Here is a 16,500-nt window from a genome sequence, read left to right as displayed (position 1 = left end):
TTACATTTTGAAACTTTTCCTCTTCACTGCGTGGTTCAACTGGGTGGAGTATGTACACCACACACTCCACCCAGTTGTCTTTCTAAAGACAATGTCAAAGGACACCAATGTGCATACAGTAATGATGCTCCCACTTGATTCAAGTGAGGGTCTTGGTTCACCAGCGAAAGGCTTCAGTAAATATGGAGGCTGAGTGGTAACAGAACATAAGAACATAAGAAATAGGAGCAGGAGTAGGCCACCTGGCCCCTCGAGCCTGCTCCGCCATTTAATAAGATCATGGCTGATCTGATCATGGACTTAGCTCCACTTCTCTGCCCGCTCCCCATAACCCTTTATTCCCCTATCACTCAAAAATCTGTCTATCTCCACCTTAAATATATTCAATGACCCAGCCTCCACAGATCCATGAGGCAGAGAATTCCATAGAATTACAACCCTCTGAGAGAAGAAATTCTTCCTTATCTCAATTTTAATGGGCGGCCCCTTTTTCTGAGACTATATACATTAATGATTTGGATGAGGGAATTGAGTGTAATATCTCCAAGTTTGCAGATGACACTAAGCTGTGTGGCAGTGTGAGCTGTGAGGAGGACGCTAAAAGGCTGCAGGGTGACTTGGACAGGTTAGGTGAGTGAGCAAACGCATGGCAGATGCAGTATAATGTGGATAAATGTGAGGTTTGCCACTTTGGTGGCAAAAACACGAAGGCAGAATATTATCTCAATGGCGGCAGATTAGAAAAAGGGGAGGTGCAGTGAGACCTGGGTGTTTTGGTTGGCATGCAGGTTCAGCAGGCGGTGAAGAAGGCAAATGGAATGTTGGCCTTCATAGCTAGGGGATTTGAGTATAGGAGCAGGGAGGTCTTACTGCAATTGTACAGGGCCTTAGTGAGGCCTCACCTGGAATATTGTGTTCAGTTTTGGTCTCCTAATCTGAGGAAGGACATTCTTGCTATTGAGGGAGTGCAGCGAAGGTTCACCAGACAGATTCCCGGGATGGCAGGAATTACATATGAGGAGAGATGATCAGGGCTGGGAACTCAACATCCAGGGGTATTCAACATTCAGGAAGGATAGAATAAAAGGAAAAGGAGGTGGGGTAGCATTGCTGGTTAAAGAGGAGATTAATGCAATAGTTAGGAAAGATATTAGCTTGGATGATGTGGAATCTATATGGGTAGAGCTGCAGAACACCAAAGGGCAAAAAATGTTAGTGGGAGTTGTGTACAGATCTCCAAACAGTAGTAGTGATGTTGGGGAGGGTATCAAACAGGAAATTAGGGGTGCATGCAATAAAGGTGCAGCAGTTATAATGGGTGACTTTAATATGCACATAGATTGGGCGAGCCAAACTGGAAGCAATACGGTGGAGGAGGATTTCCTGGAGTGCATAAGGGATGGTTTTCTAGACCAATATGTCGAGGAACCAACTAGGGGGGAGGCCATCTTAGACTGGGTGTTGTGTAATGAGAGAGGATTAATTAGCAATCTCATTGTGCGAGGCCCCTTGGGGAAGAGTGACCATAATATGGTGGAATTCTGCATTAGGATGGAGAATGAAACAGTTAATTCAGAGACCATGGTCCAGAACTTAAAGAAGGGTAACTTTGAAGGTATGAGGCGTGAATTGGCTAGGATAGATTGGCGAATGATACTTAAGGGGTTGACTGTGGATGGGCAATGGCAGACATTTAGAGACCGCATGGATGAACTACAACAATTGTACATTCCTGTCTGGCGTAAAAATAAAAAAGGGAAGGTGGCTCAACCGTGGCTATCAAGGGAAATCAGGGATAGTATTAAAGCCAAGGAAGTGGCATACAAATTGGCCAGAAATAGCAGCGAACCCGGGGACTGGGAGAAATTTAGAACTCAGCAGAGGAGGACAAAGGGTTTGATTAGGGCAGGGAAAATGGAGTACGAGAAGAAGCTTGCAGGGAACATTAAGGCGGATTGCAAAAGTTTCTTTCGATATGTAAAGAGAAAAAGGTTAGTAAAGACAAACGTAGGTCCCCTGCAGTCAGAATCAGGGGAAGTAATAATGGGGAACAAAGAAATGGCAGACCAATTGAACAAGTACTTTGGTTCGGTATTCACTAAGGAGGACACCAACAACCTTCCGGATATAAAAGGGGTCAGAGGGTCTAGTAAGGAGGAGGAACTGAGGGAAATCTTTATTAGTCGGGAAATTGTGTTGGGGAAATTGATGGGATTGAAGGCCGATAAATCCCCAGGGCCTGATGGACTGCATCCCAGAGTACTTAAGGAGGTGGCCTTGGAAATAGCGGATGCATTGACAGTCATTTTCCAACATTCCATTGACTCTGGATCAGTTCCTATCGAGTGGAGGGTAGCCAATGTAACCTCACTTTTTAAAAAAGGAGGGAGAGAGAAAACAGGGAATTATAGACCGGTCAGCCTGACCTCAGTAGTGGGTAAAATGATGGAATCAATTATTAAAGATGTCATAGCAGTGCATTTGGAAAGAGGTGACATGATAGGTCCAAGTCAGCATGGATTTGTGAAAGGGAAATCATGCTTGACAAACCTTCTGGAATTTTTTGAGGATGTTTCCAGTAAAGTGGACGAGGGAGAACCAGTTTGATGTGGTATATTTGGACTTTCAGAAGGCTTTCGACAAGGTCCCACACAAGAGATTAATGTGCAAAGTTAAAGCACATGGGATTGGGGGTAGTGTGCTGACGTGGATTGAGAACTGGTTGTCAGACAGGAAGCAAAGAGAAGGAGTAAATGGGTACTTTTCAGAATGGCAGGCAGTGACTAGTGGGGTACCGCAAGGTTCTGTGCTGGGGCCCCAGTTGTTTACATTGTACATTAATGATTTAGACGAGGGGATTAAATGTAGTATCTCCAAATTTGCGGATGACACTAAGTTGGGTGGCAGTGTGAGCTGCGAGGAGGATGCTATGAGGCTGCAGAGTGACTTGGATAGGTTAGGTGAGTGGGCAAATGCATGGCAGATGAAGTATAATGTGGATAAATGTGAGGTTATCCACTTTGGTGGTAAAAACAGAGAGACAGACTATTATCTGAATGGTGACAGATTAGGAAAAGGGGAGGTGCAACGAGACCTGGGTGTCATGGTACATCAGTCATTGAAGGTTGGCATGCAGGTACAGCAGGCGGTTAAGAAAGCAAATGGCATGTTGGCCTTCATAGCGAGGGGATTTGAGTACAGGGGCAGGGAGGTGTTGCTACAGTTGTACAGGGCCTTGGTGAGGCCACACCTAGAGTATTGTGTACAGTTTTGGTCTCCTAACTTGAGGAAGGACATTCTTGCTATTGAGGGAGTGCAGCGAAGATTCACCAGACTGATTCCCGGGATGGTGGGACTGACATATCAAGAAAGACTGGATCAACTGGGCTTGTATTCACTGGAGTTCAGAAGAATGAGAGGGGACCTCATAGAAACGTTTAAAATTCTGACGGGTTTAGACAGGTTAGATGCAGGAAGAATGTTCCCGATGTTAGGGATGTCCAGAACCAGGGGTCAGAGTCTAAGGATAAGGGGTAAGCCATTTAGGACCGAGATGAGGAGAAACCTCTTCACCCAGAGAGTGGTGAACCTGTGGAATTCTCTACCACAGAAAGTAGTTGAGGCCAATTCACTAAATATATTCAAAAGGGAGTTAGATGAAGTCCTTACTACTAGGGGGATCAAGGGGTATGGCGAGAAAGCAGGAAGTGGGTACTGAAGTTGCATGTTCAGCCATGAACTCATTGAATGGCGGTGCAGGCTAGAAGGGCTGAATGGCCTACTCCTGCACCTATTTTCTATGTTTCTATGTTTCTATGAGACTAGATCGACTGGGCCTGTATTCACTGGAGTTTAGAAGGATGAGTGAAACATATAAAATTCTGACAGGACTGGACAGATTAGAAGCAGGAAGAATGTTCCCGATGTTGGGGAAGTCCAGAACCAGGGGACACAGTCTAAGGATAAGGGGTAAACCATTTAGGACTGAGATGAGGAGAAACTTCTTCACTCAGAGAGTTGTTAATCTGTGGAATTCCCTACCACAGAGAGTTGTAGATGCCAGTTCATTGGATATATTGAAGAGGGAGTTAGATATGGCCCTTAAGGCTAAAGGGATCAAGAGGTATGGAAAGCAGGAAAGGGGTACTGAGGTGAATGATCAGCCCTGATCTTATTGAATGGTGGTGCACGCTTGAAGGGCCAAATGGCCTACTCCTGCACCTATTTTCGATGTTTCTATGTTTCTATGTCCCCTAGTTTTAGTTTTCCCTATGAGTGGAAATATCCTCTCTGCATCCACCTTGTCGAGCCCCCTCATTATCTTATATGTTTCGATAAGATCACCTCTCATTCTTCTGAATTCAAAAGTGTATAGGCCCAACCTACTCAACTTATCTTCATAAGTCAACCCCCTCATCTCCAGAACCTAGTGAACCTTCTCTGAACAGCCTCCAATGCAAGTATATCCTTCCTTCAATACGGAGACCAAAACTGTACGCAGTACTTTAGGTGTGGCCTCACCAATACCCTGTACAATTGTACAGGACTTTGCTGCTTTTATACTCTATCCCTTTGCAATAAAGGCCAACATTCCATTTGCCTTCCTGATTACTTGCTGTACCTGCATACTAACATTTTGTGTTTCATGTACAAGGACCCACAAGTCCCACTGTACTGCAGTACTTTGCGACTTTTCTCCATTGAAATTATAATTTACTTTTCTATTTTCTCTGCCAAAGTGGATAACCTCACATTTCCCACATTATACTCCCTCTGCTAAATTTTTGCCCACTCACTTAGCCTGTCTATATCCCTTTGCAGATTTTTTTGTGTCTTCCTCACAATTTGCTTTCCCATCCATCTTTGTATCATCAGCAAACTTGGCTGCATTACACTCGGTCCCTTCATCCAAGTCATTAACATAGATTGTAAATAGTTGCGGACCCAGCACTGATCACTGTGGCATCCCACTAGTCATTGTTTGCAACTGGAAAATGACCCATTTATCCTGACTCTGTTTTCTGTTGGTTAGCCAATCCTCTATCCCTGCTAATACATTACCTCAACCCTGTGAACTTTTATCTTGTGCAGTAACCTTTTATGTGGCATCTTATCGAATGCCTTCTGGAAATCCAAATACACCACATCCACTGGGCACTAAGTGGTGTACAGGGATTTTAACACTGCTACCATTTGTGCGGGCCAAGGTAAAAATGCCTGTTTGTCCTAGGTAAATTGGGATTTTCCCAATTTTCACTGAGCCATTTACATATAATGTACAGCTGAATTAATGAAATTTCCACCATTAATTCAAATTAAGCATCTCTTCATTTGCTTGGGAAGTATTAAAAAATTACTGAGGGTATGTTGTGACTGTTTGTGTTTATTTTTGTCACAGTAACAAAATTACACTCTCAGGAGGCATTGATTTCAAAACCATGCTTTCCTGAAATGTTGTTAATGGATTGGGAAGAAGTAAAACAGATCTTTTATCCACCTTTTTCCCAAATAGAAATGTAGCTTCTACTAATTATAAAATGATACATTTTTAATATAGCATGTAACCTACCTCTTTCCGAGACAAGTTAAAGTCCCCATCAAAATGATTTTCTTTCTTGTGAAGCTTCTGTTTGACTTTGCAATCTGCCGTTTGGTGATTGTCATAAACAGGATGTCCATGTTGTGGAAATTGGATTTTGGTGCTCAGAAACAAGTTGTTTCCTGGTTTCTCAAAATGACTGCTATTTGGTTGTGTGTCCTTCGCTAGATTCATTTTCATTTCACGGGACTGTTTTACTGACTTATGATTTTCATCACTCTCACTGTTTAATGGAGGTTCATTGGGTTCAAGTATTTCAATTTTAGACATAGCAAAAAAGGACTCATTATCTGACAAACACTTAGTCATGTCTGCTTGTGCTTTAGGCAGCAAAGAATTAAGGTAAGGATTTTCAATATGACTCTCTACTGATTGAAAGATAGTGTCTTCAGAAGTATTACATATTTGATTCGTGATGCCTAAAAATGTATCTGGGTTGTCAGTAATTTTGTTTGTTTCAATTGGATTTCCACCACACGTGCTTTGGTCGCTTGGTGTCATATGAATAGCTTTTGACACCCTGATGTCCAGTTTATCATTTGGCAATGGTGATTCATTGCTATCAAAAATTGACACAGGTTTGGTCAAAGGATACAGATTATTATCTGAAACTGTGTCCCATTGAAGCGTAGAATCAAATAAGCAGGGTTGCTCATTATACTGTTCTTCAAAATCTTCATCAAGAAAGTTATCATCCTCACCATTGTTGTCTAGCCTGGCCTCATCATTAAAATCCAACGGTAGTGGTGTGCTGCTTTTTTCATCCACGCAAGTGTTTACCTCACCACAGTCACTGTCATGTGATGATATGGACAGATAAGAGTAAAAGTCTCCTTTTCGCAACTGCAAAGGTCGGTGAGAATGTTCTAATACTTTTTCTTTGATCTGAGCCACTGAAGTTGGACTCACCATTTCAGAGTCATGCTGGGATATGTTCTTCAGGGCTGTCGATGCCATGCCAATAATCTCCATCACAAAATTATGAACAGAACTATCTTCTTCACCATCAACACCATGAGGAACACTAGAACGGCAGATACAATTTGAAATATCATTTGCATAATCCCTGTTAGCTTCTTCCAACTGTTCATTTTCTGAATTAGGATGAAATGAACAGTTTACAGCTGATGCTTTACTCGTAATATTATATTCATCACCATGGCAGTTAAGTGACAATTCTGCAGTAGAATCTTGATGCTGTCGGCGTCTCTCATATTCACTTGTCGGAGCTGTTTTCCCAGCTAATACTGTAACATCATGGCACTTTTCAAGCTTCTTTGAGGAAAGAGGTTCCTCATCAACATTAAAAGCAGACAATGATAAAAGTTTGTTTGCAATCCCATTGTCTTCCAAACATGTAAGCCTTTTATCCTTCTGAGGCGATTGTGTGGGGGTCTGGGGAGCTGGAATGCACTGTGCAGAAACAACATCTGTTTTTTGCTCCAATGTACTACTAAATAATTCAGATTGCGTGCATTCTGTTTTATGGGCCTTGCCAGTATTTTGCTCCTTTTCAAATGACTGAAGTTTCTTGCTGTCTAACACTCTAGTTGGTTCTTTTTTGTCTTTTAATAGAGATTTTTCCACGTTGCCATTCTCTACATCATCTCTTAAATGGTCAGTAGTGAAGTGTCTGGGAGTCTCTGTTCCATTCTGTTTGAAGTGTCTTTCTTTTGGTCGGAGTGAAGTGCTCTTACAGTCCTTGGACTCAGACTGCATCAATACAGAACTGTTTAAAAATGGATAAAGAGTTGAAACATTTTTGAAAGTTGGTAACCTGGTACTATTTGAATCTGTCCTGCACCGATCCTTTTCTTGTGGATTCAATTTCTTCTTTTCCTTTGTGACAGAAAAAATTGGTTTAATCCAGTGGTGGAATTCATTCTTCATATAGTCCCTATCTAAAATGTGATTACTTTCTTCATTAATTTCATCATCTGTGGCAATGCTGGAATCATCATCATCCTTAATGCACAATTCCTCTTCAGTTAGCGTAAGGGTTGAACTGGAAAGCAAATCACTATCGTCTTCTTCATCAGTACAAGCAGAAGTACAAGACACGTTAACAATCATGCTTATATTGACATCAGCTTCATCAGTCACTGAATGATTAATGTGTTTTTTGAATGATGCATTAGAATCTGAAATTTTATTTTTATGAACAATTATGTCTTCAGAGCACAAGGAGAGCTCATCACTGCTGCTTAGTTCTGTGAGAGAAGCAGCAGAATCTTCATTTGCTGATGATGTGGCATCAAATGACAGCTGGCCAGTGAACGACATTTTAAGAGAGTTACTCTGCAGTGTGATATCAGAGACACTACGTTTCATTTTTGGACTTACTGGATTCTGGATGTTTTCTAAACGTTTCAAAAGGTCTAATGTCCTCTTACTTAGCTCCCCTACTGCATCACTACCCATACTGGTGTCCCCTGATCCTTGGAGGCTGAGTAGTTCCTCTGTGACTTTGTGTGGAATAGCCCAGCTCTCTAAGGAAGTACTGCGTTGGAGATCACCATTTTTGTGATTGTTAGTTCCAAGCTGAAATATGTCGCCAGCAATTGAAAGCGATTCCACTGATGACCTCTGAGACAAAAATGTGAAACCTGTGTCATTTATCATATCTAGAGATATTCTGTTATCATCTGTTTCACTATAACAGGTCTCAAGGTTACCTCCGCTTGATGTTATTCGCAGACATTTTTCTGATGTGGCACAGTCTGGTTTGGAATCTGGAGCCGATAGTCCACTTTTACAAATAAATTCAGCAGAATGTGGTCTAGAGGACACATTCCCATCAGTAGTTTCCTTTTCTTCAGGTGAGTGAGTTATGTTCATACTTAACTCGAGCTCAGGGCCCTGCAGGTAAGAATAGTCATAAAATGTGAACACATCATATTGTGCCTCTAGATCATTTGAAAAACCCTTTGAAGCAATTTTATTCATATCAAGGGGCTGTACATTTCCTTCATTACTCAGGGACAGTGATTGAAGATTTTTTGACAATTCTACTTCATTTTTTGTTCTCTGTATTCTTGCTGCGTTCTTCACTTCCTTTTTTTCAAGTGAACTCTGCCTTTTACAAATGCATGACTGAATCGGACAATCTTTATGTTTTAATTCTATCAGGGGGTGCAGAGATTTGACAGATAGTTTAGTTTGAGCTTGATCAACCTGATTTGGCAGAGAGGTTTGAGAGTTGGTTGTATTTTCTGTATCACCCTCACTGACTATTCCACTCTCACTCTCAGGTGGTTTGTCCTCTTTTACTGGAATCAAATCACCTAATAGGTCTGGCAAAGAGTCATCGGACGAGAAAGAGGAATCTTTACTTGCACTCCTTACTAAATTGGTAAGCTGCTTTGAGTTCGAAAAATTTGAGAAATTCTTGAAGAATGACGTATGATCTCTTTGATGGAGCTGTATATTGTGTAGGTTGTAGACCTGATTGGTATGTGGACATGATGAAGAAGGTGTTTCACCAGGACTATACAATGATTCTCCAGGGCCACTGGTATATTGATCCAGCATAAGTTCATCAGCAAAAGTATTCACAGGCCCAGGTGAGAATTTTGATATGTTATTTTGTTGGCATGCAAGGTCAAGTGTCTCATCTTGGATACCAATCAGGTTGTTACTCATGTCTGTTTCATCCCATTCCAGTGAATCTTCACCCAAGACATTTAAATCCATTAGACCAGGTTCAATACAGCTTAAGGAGACCTAAAAGGCAACAAAAATGATTTTAAAAAAGCTTTTAGATTTGTTTTAATGGGCAAGGAAAGATTTATATGGGTGTTATTTTAAAACTGTAGAACAGGTTCGACCTCTAAAATCTGGAGTTCCGGAATCCAGAATGTTCCAGAATCCGGACACCGGGCCGATCCGTGGCGGTGTTGTCCGGAAACCGGAAAAATGTTCCGATATCCGGACTCCCCCCACCTTGGCGAACCAACTTCGCCTCAGCCCGACTTCACCCGCCCCGACCTCGCCCCGACCCGACTTCGCCCCGGCCCCCCTCCCTCCCTCTCCTTTATCTCGGCTGCCCGCCCCCATCTACCTCGGGCCAGACAAGGAACTCCTCCACAGCGGCTGGACCACACCCAATCAGGTCCTCGGTGGCGGGCCCCATCTGATCAGGTCTTCGGCGGCGGGGCCCGCCCGATCAGGTCCTCGGCGGCGGGACCCACCCGACGACCTCATCGATGGGGCCGGCAACCCGAACAGCTTCTTGGCGAGCACCCCCCGCCCCCCCCTCTTTCTGACGTTCTGAAATCCGGAAATACCCGAACCTGGGCTCGGGAGTTTCCGGACTCGTGACGTCAGAAAGATGTTCCGAAGTCCGGAAAAACACAAAAACCAGCTCGGTCTCGGTCCCAAGGTTGCCGGATTCGGGAGGTCGAACCTGTATCCTTTTTCTAATGATCGGTTTATTAATATCAGGTTGACTAAATGATACACTTAGGTATGCCCATGCTTACAAAATGTTAATTAGTCTGTGCGCCACATCACATTTTACACATACCTCAATATTTTGTCGTGCATGAGAGACACATTTTCATGAATTTATAGGGGGGAGCTTTAACCGGCAGTGGTTATTGGGTGCATTGTGGGTGGTGCAGGCAGCACACCCGCTCGAGTCATTAGTGTGAAGTCTGGAGTATTTCAACTGTTGAGCCTTATTAACATTTGATTGGCGAGCTGCCCACCCATTTGTGTTGGTGATGGGCATCCTGCCACTTGTTGGGCAGGATTTCCTGTGGGCCACCTGATGGCTATATAAAATGTGAATTCTCCTCATTCATATCACTGAAATTGGTTTGTGGGTTTGCTGGAAGCATCAGAATATTGAAGTCAGAAGCAAACTCCTAGGTTCCCAGATACATCCATGGAAGACCTCATTAAAGAGGTTAGGACACAGAGGGATGTCCTGTTTCCATCTGATGGAAAGAAGCTGCCAAAAACAGATCTTGCAGCAAGCAGTGCAGTGGTAGTGAACTCATAGAGCATCACCCTAGGACCTGGATTCAATGAATCAAATACTTCAATGACCTGACCAGAACAGCAAGGGCGAGTACAGATCTTTACATCTCTCTTTCTCTGCATTGTACTTGGCAACAGCACATTCCGCCTCCCCCTGTACGCTGAACACTTACCTTCCCTGTACCCTGCATCCTTCTCATTCCAATCACACACTCACCTATTGCTTGCTGCCTTCCCAACTGGCATGAACAGCATTCTATTCTCACCTGGTAGCAAATGACAAAGCTTGATCTTCTCTAATGATTGCTTTCTCACTTCACAGTCCAGCCACATTCTTCACATTGCTTCTTCTCCCTCTCAGCACACACACTATATGAGGAAACCCTACATGTATGCATATCCCTTTTCAAAACCACCCACTAACTGTCCCTGAAGGACAAAATGGCTCGTAATGCAAGGGATAGGAGGAAAACCAGCTAGTATCCAGGTCCTCACACAGATGGAGTGGGGAGTCCTTAAGATTATGGCCCAGAAATTGCCTCTGACTGGAAACATAGAAACATAGAAAATAGGTGCAGGAGTAGGCCATTCTGCCCGTCGAGCCTGCACCACCATTCGATAAGATCATGGCTGATCATTCCCTCAGTACCCCTTTCCTGCTTTCTTTCCATACCTCCTGATCTCCTTAGCCATAAGGGCCATATCTAACTCCCTCTTGAATATATCCAATGAACTGGCATCAACAACTCTCTATGGCAGGGAATTCCACAGGTTAACAACACTCAGTGAAGAAGTTTCTCCTCATCTCAGTCCTAAATGGCTTACTCCTTATCCTAAGACTGTCCCCTGGTTCTGGACTTCCCCAACATCGGGAACAATCTACCCGCATCTAACCTGTCCTGTCCCATCAGAATTTTGTATGTTTCTATGAGATCCCCTCTTATCCTTTTAAACTCCAATGTATAAAGACCCAGTTGATCCAGTCTCTCCTCATAGATCAGTCCAGCCATCCCGGGAATCAGTCTGGTGAACCTTCGCTGCACTCCCTCAATAGTCCTTCCTCAGATTAGGAGACCAAAACTGAACACAATATTCCAGGTGAGACCTCACCAAGGCCCTGTAAAAGTGCAGTAAGACCTCCCTGCTCCTATACTCAAATCCCCTAGCTATGAAGACCAACATACCATTTGCCTTCTTTACCGCCTGCTGTACCTGTATGCCAATCTACGAATCTACCTGGTGGTCCGGGAGGTTCGGAGACTTATGATCCTGGGCTTCTATGCAAAGGCCTGCATATCCCAGAGACGTAAGTACTTCACACGTGTCCTGGGGATCACGTGGGCTGGCTCAACCAATGCAAGCAGGGTTATTCCCATTCATACTTATGGTGATTGGAATAACCATAAGTATGACTGGGAATACCCCCAAAAACACAGACATACTTAAAATAAATTCCCCCCCAAAAATCATGTATTTAAAATTAATTAAAATGGAATTTAATTAATTATTTAAAAAAATTTTGAAAAATAAATTAACTTATTTTAAAGGGTCTAACAATAAACTTACCCTATTTAACAGGATTTAAAATGTTTACATTATTGAAAACAAATTATTTTTCTGTCCTTTAAAAGTCTTAGGTTGATGAAAGCAGGTCTTATGCTTGCTTTTAACAGTTGTAAGAATTTCATGGGCATTTGCTGGGCAAATAGCCCAACTATCCACCTGCGGAAGCCCTTTACTTCTGGATGCATGCGATCTGTCAAGAGGATTCTTGACAGATTGCAAGTTCCGGGTTTCGGTACATGCGCTTCGCATGCCTAAACCTGGAACTTGCGGGTCCCCTACGGGCGCTTGCACTCCTCATTACGCGCCTGTAGGGGCTGTGAATTCAGGGCCAATAAAGCCATCTAGAGCAAAGAGCATCAAAGTTTCTGTATGTCCTTCTCAGTACTTGGAGCTTTTGGAAGAGGATTTGGAGGAGACCAATCCTCTGGAAGAAGCACTGTCACATGCTCCCAAGCACCAGAACAGAGACTGGTTCCTCAAGTGGGTTAGAGAATGAGTTTGATGGTTCAGTAATTGAAGCATGAGTGAGCAGACATAGGGTGTAGTGGAAATAGGGTGTATCACAGGAAATGGCTCACTGGAGGCAAAGCTCTGCTCCAAGCACTGCTGAGGAGGACAGAGATGCTGGCTGGAATTTTCCCGTTGTCATGCGTGTGGGTTTGGAGGCGGGTCGGCTGTAAAAATAGTGAAAATAGGCAGTGCATTGGGAACCTGCCGTCATTCTGCCTCCTCGCACCTTTAAATCGGGTGCATTTGCAAGCCTGCCATGGACCCGATCGGGAGAGGTGGGCGACCTAATTAAACTCATTAAATGCTTGTTATCAGACGTTTAGCAGGGTTTTTAACTGCAGCTTCTAAATTTAACGGCATGAGCATGGGAAAGCACACAGCTCAGAAACCTCGCCTGTGAAGGGGAGGCGGAATTTCTGTGGCCATTGTGCAAGGGCATTACTTGACAGCTCGGAATACCAGATAAATGCACACACCTTACACTTCATTAGTTGCCTTAGGGAAAGGCTGTTGATGACTCCTTTTTGTGCACAGATTTAGGATTCTGGAGCTTGCAGGTCATTTCTGCAACCTCGAAAGTCACTCTCACCACATTGCTAGTCACTATCACAACACTGAGGGATTGGCCCTCATTGCTAATTGACCTATCATCTATAACATCAGCACGGGTGCCACTTATACTGTCTCACCTTGGTCCTCAGAATCAGACCAAGATGAGCCCCACCACCAGCCACACCAGCTGCAACAGCAGCAACTACAACAGCAGCCTTCTCCTCAATGACCTGATGCTCCACAGGAGAGGGGAGCAGCACCACAGGGCTGCAGCACACCAGAGGTGATGCCCCCAACACAGGTATACAGGCAGAGGATAAGCTCCCTCAACAAGACTGAGCAGCAGTGCTTCAGGAGGCTTAGGCTATCGCGTCAGGTCGTTGCAGACATTTGTAGCTTGTTGGAACAAGACCTGCTGCCCAGAGGCTGGCAAGGTCATCACCATCCTCAACCTCTTTGCCTCATGCTCCTTCCAAGGATCTGCAGCAGACACTTGTGGGATCTCACAGTCGGCCGCCCACTGGTGCATCACCCAGGTCACCGATGCCCTCTTTGACAAGTCAGCCAATTATATCAACTTAGCCACTGATGAAGCCAGTGTTACTGAGCGGGCGCTCAGCTTTATGCCTCTGTCTGGCTTCCCACAGGTGCAGGACATCATTGACTGCACATATGTGCCCATCAAGGCATCCCCACATCAACCGAGTGTTTTTGAACTGCAAGGGCTTCCACTCCCTCAATGTGCAGCTTGTCTGCAACCATAAAAAGATGATTATGCATGTGTGCGCCAGATTCCCTGCAGATGCCATGACTCTTTCGTGCTGTGCCAGTCCTTCCTCAGCTCTTCGCACTCCAAACAGACTTACTGACTGGCTGCTTGGAGACAAGGGCAATCCACCGAAGACGTGGCTGATGACAACCCTGAGAACAGCAAGTACCGAGGCCGATGAGCGTTATAATGAGAGCCACATCTCCACCAGCTGTATCATAGAACAAGCAATCAGCATGCTGAAGATGCACTTCAGATGCCTTGACAGGTCTGGAGGAGCCCTTTAGTACGCACCTGCCAGGGTCTCCAGAATCATTGTCGCCTGCTGCGCGCTGCACAACATAGCACAGCAGCAAGGAGTGGAGCTGCAGGAAGAGCATGGCACACAGCACACAGTCTCTGAGGAGGAGGACAAGCAGGTGGAAGATGAGGAGGAGGAGGAAGCTGACATGCAGATGCCACCAGCATTGATGTGTCCAATCAAAACAACTGAAACTTAGCACTAACATTTGTTGATACACGCATACGCTTACTCTTGTGCATCTAATTTTGTGGCATATTTCATTTGCAAGTGCTTCTACGAGGTGCAACCCCTGTGGATTCAGCAGAGGTAGTTGCAGGCTGTTCACTTTCCTGCTCTCAACTGCGTAGACACTTTTGGTAGACGTCCTCTGGGTTTTGGAGCCTGTGATGGCCCCGTCAAAGTCTGCTCCTCCTGCAACTGTGCAGGGGCAGACTCGGCCATCGCGATCCAAGGAAGCATCTGGGGCTCTAACTGAGGGAAAGGCAATGGGGGTGAAGTATGAGTGATTTGAGAAGAGCCCCACTTCCATGTTCCCTCTCACCTTCATCCCTCTCATGGGCCACCCGCATTTCTCTGCTCGCAAGAAGCTGGCGAGCACCTTGCTGCACAGCAGTGGGGCCATGAAGGCCTAGATAAATGTTTACATCCCTCCTTAAGAGGGGGTCTCTGAACGCCCGCCATCTGTTGTCCACAGCTAGCATGTGCTCATGTGAATGGTGCATTTGCTGCTCCATGTAGGTAGCCATCCTTTCCATGGAAGAGCACATCATCGCCAGCGACGACGACATGGTGGTGCTAATGTTGGAGATAGACTGCTCCATTTTCTAAACATTTGCAGACATCGTGGTTGCAAAAGATGCCAGAGCCTCATACAATTGTTACTGCCCCTCCAAGATCACCCTCTTTCTCGATGGCCCCCAGGCTCAGCATCTGCATGCTGCGCAGCAGAGCTGGGAGCATCCTGCATCCTCCGGTGAGGAGTCTCCACTGCTGTCCCTGTCAGCACTATTTGCTATTACTCACTTATGAATTGTGAGACACCAGGCCCCACTGAGGTGTGTATCTGTGCTGGAGCTGGGTGCATTTGGGTCTGCTGTCGCTGTACCCTCAGAGGCTGGAGGCTCCTCTGAGGAGTCATCTTCCTCCTCCAGCTGGAGAGTGGGGGTGTGGGGGCAGTTGATGGACCTGTGGTAGAGTAAAGAGATGAATTATAAGTATTATAATGTGAATGGGTAACATTACCATTATGCACATGATGACATTTCATTAGCTGCTGACCTGAGTCACCATATGGGTGACTGTTGTATGCCATGTCGCGTTTTGAGATGTGATTCGGTCACTAGGTTGCTGAGATGTGGCCCTCTTTCCATCTCCCACTGCCAGTGTCTCTCAAGCTCCTGAAATTTCCAGAGCCGCCTCCTCTGCTGTTGTGAGATTGCAATTACTGGAGGGCCACCCCCAGTTCTCTCCCTCTCCCTGTTGTTGTGGGCTCTCTGCTCTTGCAAGGAGGAAAAGAAGATAATTTTGAGAGAGAGTGATGGAATGTGTGTAAGGAATGGATGGGTTACATCTGTAGAGGGTGACTATCAGCAGGTGGGGTGCCAATGTCAAATGACCAGCTTCTGTGGTGTTACTTGCTATGATTGCATTAGGATAAGGGTGAGTGTGAGGGGCCTATTAGTCAGATAGGGATGAGAGTATGCACATAGAGAGAGAGTGGGATGGGTGGATGTGCAAGGTATATTGATGTAATGATGTGCAGGAGTAGTCTTGGAAAGGCAGAGTGATGGGATGTGTTGACAGGCACTTCAGGATGAGGGGTGTGTGGCTTTGCACTCACCTTTCCTGACCTCATGAGATCACTGAAGTGCTTCCTGCACTGTATCCAGGTCCTCTTGACCACATCCCTGCTGCTGATCTCCTCAGCAATATCCAGCCAGATTTTTTTTGTTGCTTGTGGAGGTCTCCTTTGCCTGTAAACAGGGAGGAGGACCTCCCTGCATGCTCTGACAGCCTCCACAAGTGTATGCAAGGAAGAAGCAGAGAACCTGGGTGCAGCCCTCTGCCTTTGGCTATCCATGTTTCAAAAGTTTTATCTCTCCTGTGGCCTTTCTTTGGCACCTTCAAGTGAGTTGAGTGCAAGGTTGCTTTAAATATGGATGCTGGAAACAAGTCATCGATTACGTCATCAGACCTGCACCATTTAATCGGGCCGGG

At 44.9% G+C, this 16,500-nt stretch overlaps 1 protein-coding gene across 3 annotated transcripts in view; it reads right to left on the bottom strand.

Moving 5' to 3' along the window:
- Positions 1 to 16,500, bottom strand: part of akap6 (A kinase (PRKA) anchor protein 6) — a 589,551-nt gene that overhangs the window by 6,130 nt on the left and 566,921 nt on the right. For all 3 annotated transcript variants that reach the window (XM_070879057.1, XM_070879059.1, XM_070879058.1), the window contains one exon: positions 5,570 to 9,322. In XM_070879057.1, coding sequence (XP_070735158.1) covers positions 5,570 to 9,322 — 3,753 coding nt within the window. The remainder of the gene's footprint in view (positions 1 to 5,569; positions 9,323 to 16,500) is intronic.

The sequence above is a fragment of the Pristiophorus japonicus genome, chromosome 4 (genome assembly GCF_044704955.1).
Source record: "Pristiophorus japonicus isolate sPriJap1 chromosome 4, sPriJap1.hap1, whole genome shotgun sequence".
Lineage (NCBI taxonomy): Eukaryota > Metazoa > Chordata > Chondrichthyes > Pristiophoridae > Pristiophorus > Pristiophorus japonicus.
The sequence above is the reverse complement of the archived record's forward strand: the minus strand, read 5'-3'. Positions and strand labels throughout refer to the sequence as shown.